General features: G+C 30.3%; 1 protein-coding gene across 2 annotated transcripts in view; it reads right to left on the bottom strand.

The window, feature by feature from the left end:
- The window catches only part of LOC125071849, a 76,909-nt gene that overhangs the window by 33,172 nt on the left and 16,796 nt on the right, over nucleotides 1-26,941 (bottom strand). Inside the window, exon 1 of one of the 2 annotated variants that reach the window (XM_047682250.1) lies at nucleotides 13,480-13,495. The exons of the other annotated variant lie outside the window; for it this stretch is intronic. Coding sequence (XP_047538206.1) covers nucleotides 13,480-13,484 — 5 coding nt within the window. The 5' untranslated portion in view covers nucleotides 13,485-13,495. Of the gene's footprint in view, nucleotides 1-13,479; nucleotides 13,496-26,941 lie in introns of those variants that run through there. 2 annotated transcript variants of the gene reach the window in all.

Here is a 26,941-nt window from a genome sequence, read left to right as displayed (position 1 = left end):
CGCATCGCAGTTATAAGAGTAAGATTTAAAAATCTTATATATTAATGAATTATAAAGAATAGCACACAACGGAAAATGCAAACCATCATTTAATATTTTATACTTATCAATAAATAAACTTAAGTATATCTAATAATATAATATTAATAAAACGTACGAGATAATATAGATTACGAAGCTTTGAATTAATATTCGTTGATTCACATACAAGAATTATTAAATATATATTTTGACTGAAAAATGCAACTAATGACTTTCTCGCTGATTCTTCCGGGTAGAATCTATATTCTGAACCGGTGGTGTATTTAATCATATAATAAAACGATTTAAATACTTGTAATGTTTATTCGAATAAAGATTTTTTTTTTAACATACAATTTGCACATCGTAAAAAATAATTTCCTGTTTTATTAATTATATAATCCCAACTGTCAACAATTGTACGTGTTTTGTTTATTAATTGTTTACAGTTCAAAGACATCGCAGAGTAATGTGAGTCCCAAGAGAGGTCAGACAACTCGCTCGAGACATTTATGTAACATTAATTAATGTATAATCGATTACTTTCAAAACGAAAGTTATTTCCGGACATATCCGGTCTCACGCCATACAAATGTACTTTTTATATTTATATAAGATAATTTACCCTTTACGTCGTTACAATGGAGCTGGTTAAGCTGTTTATCAACAATAGCTAACGAGGTTAGTGAGATAGTCGATGTCATTGACAGATTCATAAACATTTGCAATTTCAGTCATAAGCTGTAAAGTTGTAGTTTTGTATTTGAGTTTATAAAAAGTAATAAAATCGATTAAAGATCGATTTGTTAATTAAATATTTCATTTGTTTAGTTTATTTAAAGAAGGATTTAATGTTGAAAGCATTATCTATCCGCTGATCTTAGTAAGTGCACGGAAGTAAGTTTCTACTTATGCAAAGGAGAAATAAATGAATGACTAAAAAAGTATATGAAACGGGCTATGACTAATTAAGTAATCAGCCATCTCTTCCACACAACATATGAGAGAGATCTAAAAAAACCATTAACAAAAGCCCTCTATGGGTTTTTCCATAAACTTACACACAAATAATAAATTTAATCATATTCATACAAATAAATACACATACATACAAAGGGTAAAGTTGTTATAAATATATAAATAAATTCCCCTTAACCTATTTTTTTTTTTATTTTGGCGGAAGACTTAATTCGTTTTGATGATTTGATTATGATTACGTAGTATAAAACAAAGTCGCTTACCGCTGTCTGTCCCTAAGTATGCTCAGATCTTCAAAATTACACAACGGATTTTGATGCGGTTTTTTTTAATAGATAAATTGATTCAAGAGAAAGGTTTATATGTATAATACATGCTTAATATAGTAGAGAAACACTGATAATTATAGAGGTTGAAATTTTGAGGTTGAGGATGGTTTTGAAGTGATGCCGTAAATAAATATATATTTTGCGCTTACATTGCAAACGCTGGCTGAACCATACGAAATACGGGTTGTATTGTTTAATGCCTGAAAAACTGTGAAAGTTGTAAGATATTCTGTAGTATATTTAGTATCAGCACACCGTGCGAAGCCGGGGCGGATCGCTAGTTTACATATAAAATTAAATACATAATGATGACTCTATATAAATATGACATAAATTATTTCATTATAAAAAATGTTATGTAAATAAAGTTGTTTACATAACATTGATGAGTTTACTCTTCTATAAACATAAGAAAGCAATTCGCAAATCGAGATCTCTAATGATAACGACCAAACTATTAATATCTTATTATTGAAATTAACATTTTATATTAATTTACTTCAATATCCTTTTAACTCATTCGTAATGTATTTACGTAGATGTTCGGATACAACTGTACATAAAATTATGTTTGAATTATTTGAAAAATATATTGAACACAGAAGTGTAGCTTTACATAACACATACGCACACTTTTATAGAGTTGTAAAACAAAGGAAATAGGAATGAAGTACATAACATCTTTGTTTCAATCCAATTAACTTCAATATGAAGAAGCTTACTGACACACTCTTATGTATTAGTTAGAGATCCGTAAGCAAGTGAGCAAGTTCAGCTTTCATTCTAGCAGAGCCCCGGGCAAAAACTCACGGAACACGCGCGCCGGGTCAGCGTGGGTCGTGCGCGTCTCCATGACAACGACACGATATTACGGTCAGTCTTTTTTACGACACAGAAATTAGTAAACGAAAAGATAGAAAACAAATTTTAGTTTTTTTAAGCCACTTCTTGGTAAGTGGTCACCACTACCTACAGACATTAATGCTTTAAGAAATATCACCATTCTTTGTGTGCTGAATGCACCACTTCAAGTTACACTGGCTCACTCTCCTTTCAAACCGTAAAACGACAATATTGCTGTTTAAGAATATAATATGATGAGTTGATGGTGTCTGCCCATTGCACGGGCTTGCACAAAGCCCTACCACCGAGTATGTAGATTCGTCACTGCTCAAAACTCATTATTCTAAGGCATAAAGGTTTAATCAAAATCAAAACATTAATCTAGATGATTTTTACAAAAACTTTTATTGTAAAGCATTATAATCATATAACTATACTTTTATGAAATAAAATCATATAATATACGAACATGTGTCCTTAAAGACTAGAACAACTGAATATTCTAAATTATTTTTTTCTCAACGTACAAATTTAAGTTGCATAGACGCAGAACTAAAACATATATTTGCTGTGATTACGGCGTCGTTTAAAAATAATCTTACTAATATAATAAATGCGAATGTTTGAATGAATTAATGTTGGTTACTGAATGAACGGAAGAACGGATCTGAATGAATCTGGCACAGAGAGAGATTATAGTTCGAAATATCACATAGGATACTTTTTATTTTATTTTATCTAAACTAGTTAATAATATACATTTCCACCGTCTAATTACGCACTTGAACGCTACATTTCGACTATTTGTAATATTTTAGGTTGGATTATTGTGAAATCCCGTCCCGTCATTTTAAAAACAATAATTAATAATAATAATCATGATAATTTTTTATTATATTATATACATGTATGTATTCATTTATATTTTTAGTTATATGTATATTATGTGTATTATTATATTTTATTTACAATATAATATATAATTTATAAAAAGTATTAGTTACCTGGAAGAGATCGCTGTTTTAGCTATAAGGCCGCAATTAACATTTAAAAGTTGCATCCATGCAACTTTTAAATGTTAATTCTTAGGTATAATCTATTATTAAGCGTTGGTGCAATAAAGCATAAATAAATAAACAATATACGCTTTTCCTAATTTCGCAACAGTTCACAATCTAGTTAGAAATATTATAAACTGACTGTCCATACAATAATCCGATATACAACACATCCAATGGAAACGTGTTGAAAGTGAAAGGGCGCCAAGAGCCGCAATTGCTCGCTTGACGTCGCGTGTATCTTCATGTACACGATTGCTCTATCGTCTGTAAGATATTTGATTAACTGTCTAATTCGAATAACAATCTATATCCGATATATATTGGTACGGTGTACGGTTGGAACGACAAATATTATAGTTTTTTTTTGTTAACAGATTCTTATTAATTGATCAGAATTAAAACGATGGTAATGTTTAATTGTTGTCTATGCTGTACATATTTCAAAAACTGACTCTCTTGTTTGTATCTTAGTCGGATTAATACAGCCCGTCTTAGCCCGAAGCCCTACCACTCGAGAATATGGCCTGATATAACTTTTTTTTTTCGACTTACACTTATTACAACTGTCCATATTTTTTATTTGTTTATTTATGATCTCGGTACAGCTACCCTCCACCCCGCCCCCACAAATTTCATTGGTGCTATTTTCACATTATATTAATTTTACAAGTGGACGAGCGTTGGTTCATCCTGTCTGGTCGTAGCCAGTCCGGGTTCAGAATTGGAAGCTTACTTCATCAGCCGAGTGAAGTGATTTCATTTTCAGCCATTGGCACGAAGATGACCGGAGAGATGGAGTTAGTTCCGCTGTTTTTTAGTGGGTACGCGGTCACCCATCCATTAAATTACATAAGTCAACATAGCTTACCCTTTCAAATAAAAACGCAATACAGAAACAAATTATATTTTATTGGTCCACACGGCTAACGAGTCGCGCTTTAATGCATTTTACACGCGAATATTGCGAACTCAATTATAAATTCGCGAATATTGTAATATAAAATGTCTGTTATTTATTGCTTTACCGCAGTGCAGCTTTATTGTCATAATATACTTGCAATTTAAACATTCAGCTACTAAATCTAAATCAAAATATACTTTATTTACGTAGGCTTTTACAAACACTTTTGAATCGTCATTTAACAAACTATATTAAGTAAAGCTACCACCGGTTCAGAATATAGTGTCTACCGAGAAGAACCGGCAAGAAACTCAGTGGTTTAGTCTTTTTCAACATCTAAAAATACAGTCATGTTAGTTAAATACAATTATATATGTATGCTATATATCCTGCCTGGAAGTCAACAAGCATTATTTCCACGCTTTGTTATCATTCTTTTTTATCAAATTAAGCTAAATGTAGATCTATAGAACCTGGTTTCCATCTCCGCAAAGTCAATCTTTTCTACAAGATGTTCGCTTCTATGATAAAAATCCTCAAATACTTTTAGCTTTGCCAAATACTTCATTTCAATCAAACGTTAAAAAAGTACTTTGATATAAGGCGTTCTCGATAAAGGATTTTGTAAATGATAAAAAAGTGTGCAGTTAGTATTCTTTAATTTGCATGTATGGCAAGAAATCATTCAATTATTGCATTTAATAATATATGTGACTGAATGTTGGATTAGCTACTGAGTTTATTGCCGTTAGAATCTACATTCCGAACCGGTGATAGCTTTGCATTTAATTTAATCATGTAAAATGACTATTGAGTCTCGACTCAATGGCCCAGAAGTTAAAACATGTGCATCTTAACCGATGATTTCGGGATCAAACCCAGGCAGGCACCACTGAATTTTCATGTGCTTAATATGTGTTTATAATTCATCTCGTGCTCGGCTGTGAAGGAAAACATCGTGAGGAAACCTGCATGTGTCTAATTTCAACGAAATTCACCAAGCCGCATTGGAGCATCGTGGTGGAATATGCTCCAAACCTTCTTTTCAAAGGTAGAGGAGGCCTTAGCCCAGCAGTGGGAAATTTACAGGCTGCTAATGTATGTATGTTATGTCATTTATATAATAATGTAAATGACTATTCAGAAGTGCTCGCAAGAGACTACTTGAATAAAGTATATTTTAATTTGGTATGATTTTAACTCACGAAGGCGCATCACCTATGAAACCTATGTTTTCGAGTTTGATGATGTTTGGGCCAGTATAAATTAATTTCTTAGTCCCTAAAACAGGTGCCAAAGCGAATGGTTAAAATATCTTATATGCTCAATATCTTTAGTCGGTGGCGACCACTGATCATCAGATGGCCTAAAAATCAGTCCTAACTACCTTTTACAATTTTTTTTTAAATAGAAATTACTATCTTATAAAAATACACACACAGAGAGACGCACAAAGCCTTAAACACAATAAGTAAATTAAAATCAGTAAATCAAGTTATAAATTAGCACATATTACGTATTGTATATTTGTTCGTGAGTTAAAAATAATTTTCGCGTGACAAAACACCGTGACTGAACACGTGTATCGTTTACGCATAATAGCGAGGCGAGATTCGAACCTCGAGGTAACGTTAGTAATATAAGCCGATCGTCAACTGTCTGTTGCTACGCTATTTTTAGTGTTGGAAAAAGCCTAAAAGTCTAGCCAAAATTTTGTACAAGAACAATCAATATGAACATAAAAATCACAGACATATCGTGATTTTGTGCGTTGTCTGGTGTTGTTTTCAAGTGTCTTCAAGGGAAGAGAAGTACTCGTAATTAGACTACCTTATGATAGATGATCAACTCTGAAATTTAATAAAAAATGAGTAAAAATCAAGGAAAAAATATGCAAAGAAAAGTTAAGAGAAACTAAACTCGAGGAAAGAATTATTAAGAATTAAAAAGTATAAATTTGTTAATTTCATTGTCATTATTAGATCATAATTCAATTAGGAGAATTTTAATTTAGTCCAAGGGAAAACATCTGTCTACTGACTTTTATATGTCTGTCATTACAGATAATTAATCGCACACTGTAAGTACAGGCACAGGGGATACAATAACTTAGTTCCCAAGGCTTGTATCGCATCGGAGATGAAAGGAATGATTGAAATTTCTTACGACGACAATGTTTACGTGCGGTGGTGCTTACCATCAGGCCCATTTGCCTATCCGCCTATCTAGTTCATAAAATAATTAAATATAGTGCTACCAACGGCTCGAAATTAAAATTCTACCGAGAAAACCGGTAGGAAACAGTAGTTACATTTCCACCTATTAATTAACATAGTGTATGTTTATATATTCTAGTAGTATATTTATCAATTTTTATTAATTCTTTTAAGTTGATACATGGCGCACCTACATTTTTACTATTCCAATGGTTATAGCATGTTAAATTATATTAACTGATCAAATATAATATATAATAATAATAAATATTGGACGAAGTAACGACAGTACCACAAACACACAGACCCAAAACAACATAGAAAAGTAAAGAACTTTTTCTACATCGACATCTAAATTTTTTTTAGTTTCTGGTTAATGTGTCGTTTGTAATAATGTCACTTATCTATTTATCCTGTTATTATTATTTTTATCATCTATATAATATTATGTATTAATAGGCATCGCCCGCGATTTCTTTCGCGTTATAGTGATTCTCTCGCGTCGCCATAGTTAGGTATAAAGGTTCAAGCCTGCTTCATACTAACTTTTACACGGACAGACAGACAGTTACTTCCTCATTTATATTTATCCTCTTAAATTGAAATTGATTTAATGATAAATATTGCAAGTGACTATGTACATACAGATAAAAAAACTAATTATTGAAAAGTTTCTCACCGTGTAAGACTGTATCACACTTAGATCCACGATTGGGACCAGTTACGTACAAATCTAATTATATTATGTTGAAAGTAAAAAGCAGAGTCGAAATCACCTTTCACGATGGCGTATACGATTTGCGTAACCTATCTCTTTATATTGTTCTTGATATATTATATATTTGTAGTTGTATATCTTGAGTCATTCCTATTATTATGTTCTCTTTGATTTTGATATTAAGATTTTTTAAAAAATCGATTGCAAATTTACATTTACAAAGACAGCTATCACCGAAAAATACTTTTTTTTTTTTTAGACACAATACTGACTTTAACGCGATAATCATTCTATAAGCTAATACAAAAATTGAGCAACACTATAAAAAAAAAAGAATACTGTCAATGCTTCTTTTTAGGGAATTACCGCTATTTACCCCTTCATTTAAGGTTAAAGCTTGTGCTGGGATTGGGGACGACGATAACCCAAGAGTTTCGCTATTGAAGCTTCCATTGACTATTTATGTGATATGAGCCCTTTAAAAAAGGAACACAGATACTAAATTGATGAATGACTGCAACGGCTAGCTTAAAAAAAACTTTAGATTTAGAAATATATAAAGCATTTACATACGGTAAGACATAAGAAGAATGAAATATCGGTACAGATTAAAAATTATAAGCAATTACTATACGATTAATAACCACTCGGAATGCCGGTGGGAATGCTATCAGCGTTTATCGGAGCGACACTGAACGAAAGGCGAAAATGTTAAATAAAGCAATGATGCTATAAATAGTTCAGCTTTATTAGCAATAAATAATATTATCTAAAGATATATATTTTTTTAAAGAATATGTATACATATTCTTTAAAAAAATATATATCTTTAGATAATAATAAAATATATTTTTTTATATATGTACACAATATTAATAATAAGATATAAATATAAGATAGATATTTGTTAAGACAATAATTTATTAAAAAATATAAGCTGTAATAATTATTTCTTAGTCTTTAAGATGAAACAAGGAGTAAACGTAAAAAAAAAACTAAGTATACAATGACGGATTATTGCAATAACATATTATTTCTATTGATTAATGCTTTACAAAGCCTAGTAACTGCTTTCATGGCGGTTCTTCTAGATAGATACTGGTTCTTCTAGTAGATGGCGGTAAATAGTGTTCAAGCTTTTATGAGCCCGCTTGAGTAAATATTATATATTTTGACAACATGTTCATAAAATATATTTTATACATCGCCTACTTTTATAAAAAGAGATGTGAGAGCAATGTCTTAAAATAATTTATTACCACTCGTGACCAAATTAATTAACAACCTTGATTAGTGTCTCCATTTCGTTTTAATTTTATCTAATTTCAACGGATTTCCAGTCAGGTTTCGCTGACGTAAAGTCTAGATGTTTCAACATTTGATAGACCGATCGATAACATTTAATATATTATAATCCTTATTGTTTAGATGTTAAGATCTATATCCGTTTTCGTGTAAACTCGCCGTAAACAGGTTTCATGCATAGAGAAAGCTGAGTATTTTTTACTTTTTATTTGTTTATCTCACCAGATATTTGTTCCGTAATTAAGTACGCCTTTTAAATCTTTAGTTTTAGTAGAATTGTAGAATTACACGCAATAAGTTATATTAAAAAAAAAAAACAGAAATATCAAAATGATCGTTTTATTATAAATATTTTTCAAACATATCTAAAAACAAAAATCTCTGTGCTAAATATTATAAATGTGAAAGTTTGTCTGTATGTGATTCTTTCAGAGCCAAACCATTCAACCGAATTTGATGAAATTTATTATTTATTAAACTTAAACTCCAATAAGGACATAGACTACTAACTTAACACCTGAAGACGAACTTCTAAAACGAGCGAAACTACGGGCGACAACTAGTCGACTATTAGAATACTAACTGATTTATTATTATTATCTTTTTGAAAATGTCAGATTTTTGCCTAACATATGCACAGAAACGGACAGATTTTATACACAATAAAAAATATAAGAATAATCTGTAATCTACATTCTTCTTAAAACCTTATATTCATGTATATAAGGTGCATTTTATAACCTTAATAAACTGTACGTAGGTTAATATAAACGATTTTCAAATTAACAAAAAATGATAGTCTGTTTGTCCTTAGTAATCATACGAACATACACACAAAAATCTGGTGAGTTCTTCCGCGTACTTCCTAACCATACAAAAAGAAAAATCTTCGTATGTTTGATATTAACGTTTTTTGTAGACCCATATGAAGCCAACGAGTATATATGATATATTTTCATAAGATAAGGTATATAAGAGATCTTAACATACTCGTATATCATGGTGTAATATCAAAAATTGTATATTTTTGATATTACACCATGATATTACACCGAATATATAAAATGTTCTCTATCACACACACATAGAACATCAATACATACATACACAAACACATTAATTGGACGAACGAAAAACACGTTCGTTATAATCGATGAAGACGTTGCTGCACTAATTAAAAACTTTTTGTACGAGTATATTTGCAAATTGCAAGTGGTTAACTCAAATAGATCATTTTATGAATAAATTAAATTAATTGGATTTATTATTACTTTTTAAAAATGTTTTCAGAAGCAACAAAAACATTTTGCTTGACATTATTTTAGAAAATTAAAAGTGCATACGAATTATCTAAGATGAAGTACACTCCTGTTTGCACTGGGACTGTAATATGGAAACTACTTCAAGGCGTCTAATACGTAATTTCACTTACCATTAAAGCTAGAACCAAAGTATTGTTAATTGATATTAAAAATAATGGTAAGTGAGTTAAGGGAGTACCACCGTTAGTACTCAATCATTTATAAGTATTTTTAACTTATTTCCTTAATTTCATAATAATCTCAAAAAAAAAAATGATATCTTAGACTCGAAAACAATTTAAAAACAAAAACCTATGCACGTGTTACACGTATGTATGTGTGTAAACCCCTACTGATATTTAAGTCATTATGATGTTCATTATAAAAGCACTCCTGTGTGTATGTGAGTCAACGGAGTAGGGCGATATGTGAAATTGTTCATTTTGTCTACGATGTCGAAACGAGAAAAAGATGACTTCTATAGATGTGACCTAAGAACGTGCCTGCACAAACGCGTACTTTCGAAATATTTTACAAGAAAATACTAATAATTTAAGTCTCTAGGCAGTTATATTGTAATTAATTAAAATAACTTAAACGTAATGTAAATAAAACTTTTAGTAACAGTTAGTTAATGTGTCATTGCTGGACAAGGAACTGTTCTAAAGGTTTCGAGATTATTCCGCCATGTTGCGCTAGTGCAGGTGACAGAAGTTCATCCGAAAATGTTATTTAAGCTCCACATGATATATATTTTGAAATACTTTTTATTTATACAACGTTTTCTCGTTTTTGATTTTCGAACCATTAAAATTGTTAATATAATCTGTTACAATTTAAACCAATGATGCAATATTACGATTGAAGTTCCAAATTCAAAAAACGTTAAGCTTGTGATTTCAAAATAATTTGAAACATTTTGAAATGGAAACATATCACACATCTCTTTTTTTTAAAGTTTAACTACGTATAAATAGGACGAAGGCATAAATTACAACTTCTTTGTTAAAAAAAAAATCAACTGAATCATTATCTAATTAAAAAAATGGTCTCAAATCTATTTATACATGCATTTGATAAACAATTTACCGTTATTAAATCGAGCTATTAATAAACAAATGTCCAATTATTGTTTGTGAAAGAAAAACGCCGAATCATTTAAAACCGAACGGAACTATGATATGCATTTAACAACATAATTACTATCGTTTCTATGGGTTTTATATTTAGTACATCGAATTGTATTGTAGAAAACCGTTTTATTAACAAGCTTCAAAAGTAGGTTCTGTTTTATATGTTTTTATACAATACTATATTATTTCCGCGGCTTTGTTTACGTAGACTTTGTTTGAGTCTATATATCAATATATATATAACGAAGTCACATTGTCATATGTACTTAATTTAGTGTGGAAAACTTGACAGTGATGGACTTCACCGGGAACTAAGTATCCCAAATAAAAATAACTTTGTCATTTTACAAAATTAATTAATAAAGCATCACTAATCTTGTAGATTGTAATAAAAAGACGAGCAATAAATTCAATAGTAAGTAACTGTTAAATATTGTAACGTGTGGCCTTGATAACATTTTTTGTAGTAGGGAGTCGGTAGCTCATTGCTCATACTTCAAACAGGAACAAAACCATACAAAGTATTTATGTTTGACTGTAAAATTTGTGATGAGTTAGAGGTAGCCCAGGCGGGTTTGCAATAAGCCTTACCACGAAGTAAATAATTAGAATTTCAGGCGACCTAGGATTTGTTATCCATTAAAGAGCCTTTCATTACCCAATTTCCCAAAAAGTTAGGTTTAAAATGACAGTTGCTTCATTTAGCGAGGGACGGGAGATGGCAGTATATCGTTTTTCAAATATAGAGTTTAAATTAAATATAATGTTGTATATATGTATTATTAATAAATATTATATGATTAAAGCAAGTTTGAATCCCCTAAAACGCGAGTGAAACCGCTTCATATATGTGAAAGAGTTAAACATCGAAAAAGTCTAACAAATTAAATCTCAGTCAAGAAGTTTTAATTATCTCCTGTAATAGATATATTTTACTGAAAAATTGACGGGATTTCATCGTATCAGTAGTAGAGGATTCTCGAGTATCAAGGGCCTATTTAAACAGGTTACACTGTATTTCGTATAGACGGAACCATTACTTTAATTATATATATATATATATATTTTATTATATTTGAAAAATTATCGAGAGTGCATATAAGCAATTAATTTAACACACTTATAAAAAACGCAGTTATGTACACTCTTTGCATATGAAATTGCCATATTTATGCTAATCAACATGCAGTTGCATAAAATTTACGTTAAAATTAGGTCAAATATCAGCATATTTTATAAGCGTTATAACACGTCGAGTTATTTGTAAATAAACATATTAATTATAAAATATCAATATTCATCACATTAATATCTGTTTTATGAAATTAAGAAAGAAAGAGCTATTTCAACATTGGCTGCTTGAAATACGCCATTTTAATTTTGTACCGCCTTTAAATTAATTTTGATTTAAATTTAACATATAATTTTAGATGGCAACATTTTTAGCAATAATTTTAAGTTCCATGTCTTTATTTCTTACAGAATTAAAAAAAAAACTCCCCATATATGTATTCAAAGAGACTGTTAATACTTCAGTTTAAATGAAAGTAAAGCTAGTACAGAATCTACATTCTGATGAGAAAACCGGAAAGAATCTCAGTCGTACTCTTTATCACCTTTACTTAAACAACTACTTTATATACATTTATATAACTACAATATATAAGGATATCTTATGTTAATTTAAACAACATTTAAAACGGAGAATAGCTAACCACGTGCTTTTAGTTATTATTCACTATAAATACAGTATTCGGTTTATATTCTTCTTTATTTTTTCAACATTCAAGTTATTTTTCTTACAAAACCTCTCGACAATATTGAAAGAATGTCAATAATATATTGTTTTGTTTCTTATTGTTCTTTATTGAAATTTACCGAACAGCACGTGACATTTACACATAAGCACGCTTCATATCATAAAGGTTCCGATCATTTTTCATGTACATGTAAGTTTATAAATATTATAATATACATATAGACTAGTAACTAGGTCTATGAACCAATATTTTTTTTTATAAGAAACCTCAAAGTAATAAACTATGATGCAGTCTTCCTCGTACGTGACAATAATCTGTTCGTTCTTAGCACAACTAAAAGCTATTAACCTAAATATAGAATTGAATAAAAATTTCATGATGATAATAACAACGACGGCTATGGTATGCTATGGAATGCCATACTTTTTTTTCGCGATCGCTTTATCGCCTATCAAATAAAAATGAAATTCGTTACAAACATTGCCTTTTAAAAATAATACTATATAAATGAAAATACGCTTTCATAGTCAACCATCCATAATATTGTTAAATTTTCACTACATGACAAATATAAAAGTACAATCCTGCAGACATGGCTATATAGCATATCAGCAGATCCCGACCTGCCCCGTTTATGAGAGAAGGGCAGGTGTTCAGTAGAGTCAGGGTATAAGCTATCTATATTCCTAATTTTATAACGTAAAAAACATTGTTCAAACTTTACTATAAAAATGTTTTTTCTGTTTTCAATCTTAACAAGTTTTTATTTGTGCTTCTGTCGTTCAATATATTTGAACGATAATAATTTAGTATAAAAAAAAATAGCGAAAGTTTAAATTAATTTTGTCGAAACCTGTTCAGTTATAAGCATTTCGATTTCATAAATATACGATCAATATTTAATAGTTCTCACCTCATTAAATAGATCAGTGACGTTGATTTAGAAGGGTGATATTACCTGTAATGAAAAATAATTGTTAAGTATTGTGAATCAAGCTTAAAATTAATATTATGTTATAATATTTTAAAGATTAATATTTTCACATAGAGTTCTGGAATACGGCAAATATTTGTAATGCAATGTAACCAGCGTTATTCATATTAACTTCTCTAGTAGGTCTTTGTGCAAGCCCGTCTGAGTGGATCCCATCCAACGACTCACCAGATTTATTCTATCCTTAATCTAATCCAGTTTGATTGTGAGTCTGTCAATGCAATTACAGGTGACTACTAAGAATCAAATGACACTTCTAGTTAAAATAATTTATTGTCGAATACTAACATATTACGAAAATACTTCCTTTTATTATCCTTAATAATTCATATATCAAAAATAACTACGTATAATATGTGTATGTGAATGATAATTTATTATCCCAATGTAAGTAGCTAAAGCAATTGTGTTATGGAAAATCAGAAGTAACGACGGTACCACAAACACCCAGACCCAAGACAACATAGAAAACTAATAAACTTTTCCTACATCGACTCGTCCAGGAATCGAACCCGGGACCTCGGGGTGGCGTACCCATGAAAACCGGTGTACACACTACTCGACCACGGAGGTCGTCATAAATTAATCATTAATAAATCATGGATATAACAACCCTATACCATCCATTCGATTGCATTAAAACTTCGGTGCCAGGTATTAATTAGTATACCAGGTTAGTAATTAATTAATAGCGAACTTTTTTATCTAGTCTAGTCTATAGCTCTTCGAGCGATGGACCAAAAAAGTTTGCATATCTCAATCGCAGGTTTCGCATTACATACATTTACATTAATTATTACTTTTAATTTAAAATTCGAATTTTAAAAAGAAAATTCTGTTCCATATCTTTTTTTCATATTTTATTATAATAATTGAAAACAATAACACATTATACACACATTGTTCGTGAGACAGTACTATGAATACAGTCAGCTTTCTCCGTGTGAACTGCATACAATGCTCTGAAACCTGACGTTTGGACGTCACTTGTTAATTACCTAAGAACAATACTTAGAAATAGTATGAAATTAATTTAGGCCACAATCATATTGTTTAATAGTAGTGTATATAAAATTTGACATTGATTTGACATGATATTTATTTATTTAAGTATAGTAGCAATGCCCAAATTAATTTTAAGCTTATCATTTGTGTTGATAGTGGGTACGACAACAGCCCAAGGAGTCAGGATCGATCCTGCGACTTTTTACACCACTAGTCGGCCCGTAAAACTTTGCGCCTTTGACGCTTCGAATTTATTGTATGGTATTAATTGTCGTTTTGAAATTTTGGTAAAATGGTGATCGGAAATTTGAAAGACGCCTATAGCTACTTCTTTATTATTCACAAACAATTAAGTTCAATTTATAAACACGTTACAGTTATCACGTAAAATACGCCAAGAATATAGTATCACTAAGAGCCGAGATGGCCCAGTGGTTAGAACGCGTGCATATTAACCGATGATTTCGGGTTCAAACCCAGGCAGGCACCACTGAAATTCATGTGCTTAATTTGTGTTTATAATTCTTCTCGTGCTCGGCGGTGAAGGAAAACATCGTGAGGAAACCTGCATGTGTCTAATTTCAACGAAATTCTGCCACATGTGTATTCCGCCAACCCGCATTGGAGCAGCGTGGTGGAATATGTTCCAAACCTTCTCCTCAAAGGGAGAGGAGGCGTTTATCCCAGCAGTGGGACATTTACGGGCTGCTAATGGCTAAAATGGCTAAATAGTATCACTTTCTTCTCACTGCTGGGCAAGTTACCTCACGACCGTTTCCTTCACCACCAAGCATGAGGTGAATTATTATAAAAACAAATAACTTAGTGGTTACCTGGGTTTCAAACCCACAATATTCTGTTAAGATGCACTTGTTCTACCTAATATACCATAATATCTCTATATCGATTTCAAAAATACATCAAAGTTAATGAATCAACTAATTAATCGCTGATTCAATCAAGATTTGATTTCAAAACACATATTCGCTAATAGCTAATTTGTTAACATATCAAATAAATTAAGATTTTGAAATTACGATAAACGTTACTAGTTTTTATTATGTATTGCAAATGCATTATTAGTTAATATTTGCTAGTTAATTATGGTGTTATCCTCCTGATCAATTTCGCCCACGACGTCCAAAATCATAGAGATGAAACAAAAATGTCGTTTGAAATAGCTCTCTCTATATATAACTAAGAGGAAATCCAAAACTAGAATGGGTTGTGATCACTTAAAAACAATTCAATGCACTAGGTATCTCTTATCGCACGTGTGATCTAAAGTAAAAAGTCTTAACTTCGAGTTGAAGGTAAAAGGGAGCGTACAGTGCACTCGTGGACATTTACTAAGAATGCGGTCAACTGGTGTAAACAGTGGAGCCTGTGTTGAACTAGCTCCGATGTAATATATCTCATGTTTTAATTAAGAATATCAACCCACGACTTCTGTCATTATTTTAATATTATCAGAACTGTCGTATACGACATTCTATTGAAGTGACTGCGTCTTTAAAATTACTCCATTCGGTAAAGCTTGACAGTTAAGTCGTTTTAATTTTCGGTATGAGATCATTAACCCAATGCAATATTAAAGTACTGTAATTAAACTCTTATTGATTGTAAAATATGTACATTTAACCGACTTCCATGCAAAACCACATATTAAAGATTAGCCTTAGAAAGTGTTAACTATTTTCGATTTATTTCCAATGTAAAAAAAAACATCGCTATTTTCTAATAAATGATCTTTCGTATTTATTTTACATTCCATATTTACTTTCATAGATCCTACATACCTACTTATGTAGTTATTATCAAGATATTACTGAACATATAGCCTTTTATTTTTTACCATCTGAACAAATTATTTCTTCATTAAATTCAAGATAAATATACTGGAAAACATGTCTTATTATTATAATCTTAATGGCGAGTCAGTTTATAGGTTATGTTATTTTGGATATTTTTAGCCTGTCATTTTGACATTTATAGTTTTTTTTTATATTGAATCATGGCTTAGATATTTTTTTTTACATCACTTCATTAGAAGTTCTAGAATTGTCTTTAGAAGTTATATGAATTTTTAGAGCTGGTATTGCTGGCGATAGCTACTATATTGGAAAACCTGTTACCGTTGTTGAACTATTTTCTCTTCATTCGGATCAGAACAGGGAATCAATATTAATAAACTATCGTTTGTGTTAATAACATTAGTTGCATTAAACCTCTAATCTAGCAATTCAGATGGTCCCATAGACAAACTTTATTATCTAATTAGAATCCTAGCATTGTGTAGAATTAAATTAAAATTTATAGGTATAATTTGAAATCAGAGGAATGATATTAAAATATAATCATGAAACCTCTCTCTAAGTTTGAAAACGTTATATATCAAAGATTACGTTTGTATTTATATGAGATATTATTTGAAAGATTCACTACTCTATATAGCTTCATTACCAAAAAAAACGTCGTTTTTTTAGTAAAATCTCTATAATATCGTCTGCATTCACGCGAAGACCACGGCGTAAAAGTACACAAATTAACTTGGCTTAGAAATCTCATATCTTCGATACAAATAAGTGATAAAAAATCACGGAACTAAAAAGATTTCACGGGCAATGACATTTTCCATGTTAAAGTTGCGAACGCGGCTCATTAATTAACAAATATCGCATGCATTAAATGAATGCATACATGCATATGTATTCATCAGTTACAGAAAACGCGAATTACGCAAATATTGTAATATCTTGTAAATTAAAGATTTATTGAGACGAATCAAATCAAGCGATCTTTCAATAATTTTCACAATCTCACCGTAAAATTTGATTCGCTCATTGTGAAAATAGTTAAACAGATGTTTTGAATCAAGTTCTTTTTCGTTTTTGAGTTTAATTTTGTAAATCACATTATCCAGGATGTTTTTGTTTTTTAAATTGTATTAGGCAAACGTAATATGATCAAAATTAGTAAGAAATCATTTTTTTTAATAGCTGAATTTTATTTCGAACATAATTCTTTTATTAAGTAAATAAACTAACTTTATATGACTGCGTTCATTTTAAATTTCTGCTATTTTCTGAAGAAACTGTCAAATTTTATAGATGATGTTACAATAGTTGCTCATATTTATACAAGTGTGTTAAAAGGTAGACGTCGAAATTTAATCTTTTATTATTATTTTTTTATTACAGCAAGAATATTCTTATATATTCAGCTGTTTGTTAAAACACATTGCGTCAAAATCTACTAACAAATTGTCAGTTTATCGCAATCGAATCGAAATATAATCGTTGCCATTTAGTCGAGTACCATTTTTACAAACGCAACGATACGATTGTAGATCAAAGTTGGATCGGAATATAATAGGGATCGTATAATAACCGACATAAATAAATAGAATTGGACCTCAATTACTGTTAAGCTGAGGTTAATTTTTGTGACGAATAGTTGAAGTTGGATCAGAATATAATCGCGTATCATTACCGTTATAAATTGTCCCCAGGATATTATTAAATAACCATCAATAAAGAATCTTAAGTTATTGTGGTTCAGTTTTTGGGGTAAATGAGCCAGCCATATCTGCGCTGTGATAAATTTATGACTATCGACCGAGGTGCTCAAACATTTATATAAGCCTTGCCTGACTAAGCTTACCTAGTCTATATTTCTTTTTGTGTATGGCTGAAGAATTCTAGTTATGTAGAGAATTTTTTATTTTTATTTTGGCTCAATGGGCAGCTACAATGAGCCAATACAGCTAGAAGTCCACGTGAATTAACGTTATAGATCTTATGATTGACAACATATTAAGGAACATTTGAATTTGGAACACGTTCTAATGCGAGCACTAAATGGCGATTACCATCAAGTGCCCAATCTAACCTTAATAAGATAACAACAAAAAATATCAATTAAACAAAAAGAAAATAACAACAAATAACAACTCGAGTACAACCGTGTTTCAATGTACCATTTAGCCTGTTTTATAGTTTTACAAAGGCCTAGCCATAAACTGAACGCAGCGAAACATGTACGTGCATTTGTTTAACCTCAGTAACCAATAACGTAACACAAAACATCGTTTACCTACTTTTGAAATGTGTATGCTTATCTTGCTAAATAATTTGTAAAGCATTGTACCTGTGTTTACTGTCACATTTAAATATTTCCCGATATATTTAAAAGTGGCAACACTTACTTGTATTCGTAGAAATGTACTTTTTAATTCGTTATTCCAAAATTAAAATAATCATGACAACTTTGACAACCAAATAACTATAATAGAAATGAATGCAAATAATTTAAATTTATCATTTTTTTATCGTGCATTTAATGTTATATCAATATTTGAAAGCCTGGCGACCTGATGTACTGACGAATCATTTTAGGCACCAGTCTCCGCAGATGATACTTTACTGATAGAGCTTACTTTTGTATTGTACTTGGTACATGGTTCTAATATTCACATAAAACAAAGGAAAACTATAAACCGACAAATTTCACATCAAATATTGGCAACCAACTTCCAACTCTCGAACCAAGTAGTAGAAAATTATTGGCAATAATGAGTTAGCGTTAAATGGGTGAGCTGACATAGATAATCCATAGAACATCAACATTTAAGATGTACAACACGTCAAATTCCATGCTTGTGTCCCAATGAGCAATGCATTATGCAGACGGACGTCTCTTATTGATTACCTCAATGTAAGCCTTTCTCAGGTGACCTTGATTAGCTAATCTTTTGCTCATTTGCTTTAAAACAAATGACTAATGTTCCAATTTAATTTGATATATATATTTTTAGGTTTCCGTTAGCTTGTATAAATATAAGACACGAATTATCATTTAAATATATACATATTTAAAATATAAAAATGTTTTATTGGTTTTTCACACGTCTAAATTTTAGTTCAATAAACTTTTGACGATGAATATCTTCGCAAGAGTAATACGTACTGTTGAGAGTCGATTTCTTTGACAATAAATATTGATAGAAAAAGGGGATTTGTCCAACATGCATTTTAGCAGTTACTTCGTTCAACATTACATAATATTATGCCTTAGACAAGTGATTATAGAAATAGTAATCATTCTAGTTATAAATAAGAACATTACTAGATACAAAAAAAATCAAAATCATTATAAAAAAATATATTACTTAATATCTACTAATATAAATACTACAGTCATAAATTAATTTAAAAAATATTTGTTTTGATATTCAAAAACAAATATTACTATTTTCAAATATCGAATAGAAGTATCGTGTTCTTTACATAGAATATACTGTTATTAAAAAAAAAAGATTAAAAATGTAATAATGACATTTTGATTTAGGTACGATTTATTCGATTTTCAAAATGTAACATTAAGGCAAATGTTTTATGTTCAAATAATTATACTAAAAAAAAAAAAAACAGTTGCAATAATAACCGACAAGTAACAAAACAGGAATCGCTTCTTGTTACGCCATTAATTGCATCGAAGTGCTAATGTGCATTTCATAAAAATAAATCTCCTACAGTCATTATTAGACGTTAAATAAACAATGGATTGAGAACGAATCGAATGATTGCGTCGAATAATAGTCGAATATTGATTATCTGTTAATTAAACACGAATATACATGAAGGTGCATTAATGGCGGATGAGAATTCGAACGAGGAACTCCTTTAATATTCCCATGAATTTCTTTGGCCATTATCGTTGCAAGAAATCCTTCAAAGGAAAATCGACATTAAGTCGTAGTAATTAAATGTTATTTTGACTTTTATCATTAAATTTAAACATAAAAATGTTGCTCTTCGTATTCCTTAGGGATACCCGTTTAAATAAACAATAATTCAAATATTTGCATAGTCATGGAATAAATAAAGTTTTTGCTCAAACGGTTGTATCGATTGTTACTTAATAAAAAGCGTATACGAACATACAATGGCGCCAAAGGAATATTTTCTTGAAACATAATAGACAGAGGGGACATACAACTTTACATTTTTACCGTTTTCAAAAAAAAAATTACATTAAAAAATACACAAGCATCTTTGTCTTCGTTGATTTAAACATTATTAGTTTTTTTTGGCTTCTAAGGCCTGTAATTACACTACACGCTCTAATTTTTTTATGGTCTAGGTTGGCGGACGACCATATGGGTCACATGATGGTATGTGGTCACCACCACCCATAGACAATGGCGCTGTAAGAAATATTAACCATTCCTTACATCGCAAATGCGCAACCAACCTTGGGAACTAAGATGGAACTAAGATCTCTTGTGCCAATAGTTACCGAGTACGATATTGTTGTGTTCCGGTTTGAAGGGTTGCTATTTGCTGTTTGGTTTGCTGTTTGTCGATAGAATATCTGATGAGTGGGTGGTACCTATCCAGACGGACTTGCACAAAGCCTTACCACCAAGTACCAAATCGGAACAATACTAAACGTGAAAACAAAATTAGTATCGACGTGTGAGTGCACCTCCCTAAATGGGCTTCCCTAAAACCAACTTGGCATCTATGCCAAGTGTATCTATACACAATATTTAAAAAATTAATTAATAATCTATGGTTTAACAAATGTACATATTTTTATCATATAGAAATTTGAGGTTCGTTAATCTTCATTAAGACACTTTCGATACATTCTTGCCAAGTGGATAAATAAAAAAGTGTTTAGTTTTTATTACATCTTTTATTTGTTTGTATGCCGACAGAATTCATGTAATAACCGGTCAAAATAAACTGCCTTTCCGGTTGTAAATCTGGTGTGAAAACTAATAAACTAAACTAATGATAAAAGATTTATAGTCGTATTTCTTAATTCGCTTTCATTAAAACTAGCTTTTTTAACTTTTCGTACCCATTAATTTATTATACTAACAAAATCCGGCGGACGTTCTGTTGCCTTTGCCCGTTGGCTGCCATTTATGAAGTTGATATGATTGTATAAACCTTCTCCATGAAAATACATGACCATTATATGTGCCACGTTTCATGGCTTACGAACAAACGAAAAATACAAGTAATAAATTAGTAGTATGCTTGTATTTTTATTTTATTATAATATTATGACTAAAATAATATACTTCTTACTAAACTGACAGAGGACTCACTATAAAATATATGTAACATAAAAAATGAATTAAAATAAACATGAATTTGTATCATTCGTGCAATTCTGATGTCAGTATCGTGATATTATACGTAGTTTCTCTAGGAAATATAATGTCACGTATTTTACAATAACCCTGTGATATATCTACACTAGAACTTATATATATATTTATAATTATAAATACGAAAGTAACTCTGTCTGTCTGTCTGTTGCGCTTTCACAGCTTAACCGTTAAGCCGATTTTAATGAAATTTTATATAAATCAAGTTTTAGCAGCTAGGAAGGATAAAGGGTCCTATATTCTTTTAAATTCACCCTTTTAGGGGGTAAATTTGGACATAAAGAGTTGTGTAAGTTCATCAATTTTGAAGATGAAAGTACATAAATGGATACCCATTTGTACATTTACATTTTTAATGGTCCTATTGTATTTCTTTACTTATTTACCTCTTGGTAGTATTATGTAAAGAAATACAATAGGACCTCATACGGTATTGCCATACTGTCACGATAGAAATATCAACAATAATATTCAGGTACAAATAAAAAACAGTTATATCAAGCCTCAATGGGGCTCAAATAAGTAGTTGCAATTCAATAAATTAAGATATTATAATTTTTGAAGACAGTAATGTGTAAATTACTGTGTGTGTGTTAATTACTTAATACTCAGGGAAGTATCGAGAACAGTTTTTAATTAAACATAACGTTATTTTAACGTTTTTTTTACACTTTAATCATAAAGTTATTGAAATATATACAGTCCCCATTATATATTATGGAGATCCTTCGTTTTAAAACATAGGAAATTTACCTTTATATAGGTAAGCATAGGTTACCGGACACTGGCCTCTTCTCAGTGTTGGAAAAGTGAGGCCATAGTCCACTACGCTGACACAGTCATAACTTCTGAAAATCAGAAAAGCGTGACTTGGGATCGTATAGTTACTGTCCAACAGTCTTCTCGCTAAACTACGTCCGCTTCCAATTATTCTATATTTTTAAAATATATATTTTTAATATGCATCATTATTAATAAATAAAATTAAAATAGCACGATGACATTCGTAACAAGCGAATTCCATTCGGCTTCAGTGTGACTAGTGCAAAAATAAATTAAACTATTGCATTAGAATATAAATATTTCTTCAAGAAATAAATGTATCTTCACAAATAGGTTTACGTTTACTCTCTTCGTATATGAACGTCTTCAGTGTTATCGAGGTGCATATGTATTGATGTGTGCGTATATTAGCTACATATTCAACTTTTTATAAGACTTTCGCCGTCCCTATTACGCGATGATATTACGTAAAAGTACGTCGGTGCGTTTGTGTGCAACGAAGTAGAACCGAACGCTCGGACTATCCCATTATATGACTGGAAACAATAGTCATATCGAAATTATATTTATTCATAACTAATAAAAATACACGTAAACACGCGTACATACACACAAATGTAAAAAGGCACACGCAAGCAGAAATAATTAAAATAATACTAAAATGCTGCATCTATAATTATATTATACATCAAAGCTATGTCCCAATAATATTTATTTTGATAGAAACTGTTACAACCATTGTGTTAATACGATAAGTAAAGCTTAGCTCAATGCTAAGTTTTAGACTTCGCAAAATCAATACATCCTTCTTAGGTCACGATATGCTATTTGAGATGTACTAATCAAGATGCCTTTTTACATTTGACACTTAATAAGTTTGGCAGAGATAAGACAGAAGTGATTCGAAGACGTAACCCTTAACCGATGATTGCTCAAACCTAGTCAAGCACCATTGACTTTTCAGGTGCTTAATTTATATTTATAATCTCGTGTTCGGCGTTTAAAATTCTTTCTCCCTCGAATCAGCCAACTCGCATTGAAAAAAACTCCAAGACTTCTTCACTAAAGCAAAAAAGCCTAACACTGGGATGTATTACTTACTTACTAGTACTTATTTTTGGTTGTTATATTATTATCGTTTTTATATAGTTGGAAGCTTATATTAAAAACATATGGTAACATTACAGTCCGTATAATAGAGTAACTACTGACTATGCAGTTCTCGGTAAAATTTACAATCTTAGTTCCGTATGATAGTGACAATTCAAGTCCTCGTCGTCATTGAAAATTACATGAAAAGAGTTTATTTTTTAATATGAGATTGATATTATTATCAGTTTTTTGCTGTGACCTTACGTGACTAGACTTTAGCCGGTCAAAAGAAAAAAATGGTATTTTATTTTCTGTAGTATAGTTTGTAGTTTAGTTTAGTTTGTAAATGGAATAACACAATATATATTGTTAGTTGACATTGATATTTATCAAAACATTAAATAGTTTTATGTATATTATAAACTTTGAATGGATGGATATTCGTTATTCAATAACGCCAGAAATGTTGAGCGGATCTAAATAAAAATTTTACTGATATAGGTTATATTCTGAAACAGCACATTGGTCACTTAATCCCGGAAAAATATACCTAAGCCCCACACGAGACCAAACCTGCTTGCGAAAACTAGTATAACATAGCTGAGATACTATATATTTTTATTTATTTATTATAAGTGATGCCGATTATTATTATTATTATTATTTATTTGTGATTTTTATTTATTTATACATTTCCTAATAAATAAAAAGGTTAAATAAGCAGTCTAATATATAGTTAAAAAATCTTTTGATATTACAATTTTATAGTCTTATTTTCAGTTCTCAGGAGGAGGGATTTCTAAACTGTATTGAAAACTTCTTTTGCTAAAAACTTGACCGTTTACAATAATTTCTAAACGATTTTATTTATAAAGTATCAACATTTAATAAACTCGGGAATGATGAATGCAGCCATTTAAGTATGTGTATTGTACAATATAATAAATGTCGAAATTCAAGGGCGTGTCTTCCAATTCCCATGTTAAATTACGCCATGCATTCCGGTTGACCGAGCAAGCAATCAATAAAACCATATAAATTCTATACAATAAAACTTATTCAAATCGACAATACATGGATCCCACTGCTTCTTGTTAAGATTTTTTTTTTTATATTTACGGTCTGCGTGTTTTGTCCTGTGTTACCTCATACAAAGCCACTCCCGTTGGAATTACGACAACGTTACTGACTAGCATCGACTTGTTAAAATAATATTGGTATTATAGAAGTAAATAATATAATATTACGGATAGATTAATGTTTTGACAAATGAAATGACATTAACTCATCTGTCAAAACAAAGTTACGAACTTGCCCCTGTGTGATTTCTCTCTCACACATAAACACTTGGTCCATCATTGTTTACTAAGGGCTAAATTAAATAATATAATAGGCTTTTCTATTATCATAAATTAGATTCAATTATGCAATTAACATAATATTATTGAATTCAAACGTGTCATTCCCTAAATAACGTGCTTACAAGGTTTTATGTTGTTGTTCGTATTTACGTTATGTTTAATTAAATAATTGTTACGTAATTAATATTTAATTTACTATATTAATATTACGATATAAGAGTTATGTTATATTTTGTCAGCACATTCCAAACGGAGTCAGTCACATTGCCAGCACTATGTAAGGTCAAATGGAGGCGAATGAATTATTTAACGAGACGTTCTAATTCTTAAACTAACACAGTTATAGCAAATATAATTATTACCGAGTGAAATATGAACTAGAATTGTAGTAAACAAGTTTTCTTTAACGCAAATACCTACGTTCTTTTAATAAATCTTTAGATGAAAAAAAATATATATATGATTTATTATTAAGTTTATTGTTGCCTGACAGAATCACTTTATCAGTATATGCTAAATCGTGTACCTCGTTTCGATTTCTTTTTTAAATAAAAGTCAATAAAAAAATGAATCTGGTGAACAAAATATTCAAAATAGTCAAGCCATCAAAAGAAATATACAATATATATAGTTTTATTTATAAGCAAAAATATAACGTATAGTAATATTTCAGACATACTTAGTAGTATGTCTGAAATATTTAAACTAAAGTACATACAACGTAAGGTACTTACTCAGAACTCTGAGTAGATTCCAAAAATTAAATTATTTAATATTGTTTAAAACGGGAATTAAAATAAATTTACTGGCAGAATAATTTGAGCCATAAACGTAAGAAAAAAAAGAAGTAAATAAAGAAGCAGAATCGCTTATGGTTGATTTTACGATTAAAATGAAATAAATCAAATCCATTCCGTTAATTATTTCTCATAAGAATTAATTTAATTCAATTATATTATTATATAAAATTTATACATTACAAAACACAGCAACTAAGATCGACCAATAGGCAATAACGTACAAAATTAGCGCCAAAATGGACGTTTGACGTGTCACGAAATTGAATATTAAATTAACTGAATTGAATTAACATTTCAATGCAAATATTTCGGTGATGGCAGATTTATGATGTAATGACAATTTGCGTGATTGGATAATAGCCTTCTTAACTCGACATCTTTATTATATAATAATTCCTCGTAGTTGCGCCGTTTATATATATTTTGGTGTCGATGAGATGATAACGTGTGTATAATCTATGTGAAATATTTTTATGTAACATTATCAAGAATAATCTTGGTTGTAGGTATTATATATACAAGATTCTGAATTGCCTATTCTTATCTATAGAATCCGCTACCCGAACTCGTATTGACGAGTAGAGACGTAGAGACGTAGAGAGTAGAGAGTAGAGACGACACTCCAAACTAACTAAATTAATGATGATATTTCAATTTGATCTGTTTTTACGCGAGTAATTTTTTCAGGGTTAAGTACCTGTGTAAGTACAGATTTAGGTGTATAGATTATCGTTACATAATCCCAAGTGAGATCTTATGTTTTATAATACAATATCTAGGCATTCTCGCATTTAAATTTCCAAATTCTTGTATAGATTCGTGATTCAATAGTGCGTGTTGAGTTAACAAAATACGTTTTTATCGCGTCGTTTTTAACGTATTTTATCTATCTTCCCGTGTAATTGTGGCTTGGGAATCGCTGGATATTGTATTTTATAAATTGAATTAATATATGTAGATACGTAACACGTTTACAAAGACCAGGTACAGGACAACAGCGATTAGGCATTTTCTGGGTAAAAACGCAATAACATATAATTTCCCACTTATGGGATTAACACTACTGGGATTGCGGACAAACTTTCAAGCAAAAAGTTATGTAGGTATATTCACTACTAAATTGAATTATTACAAATTATTACAAAAAAAAATCC

Source organism: Vanessa atalanta, chromosome 20 (genome assembly GCF_905147765.1).
Source record: "Vanessa atalanta chromosome 20, ilVanAtal1.2, whole genome shotgun sequence".
NCBI classification, from domain to species: Eukaryota; Metazoa; Arthropoda; class Insecta; order Lepidoptera; family Nymphalidae; genus Vanessa; species Vanessa atalanta.
This window is presented reverse-complemented; position numbering and strand designations above follow the sequence as displayed.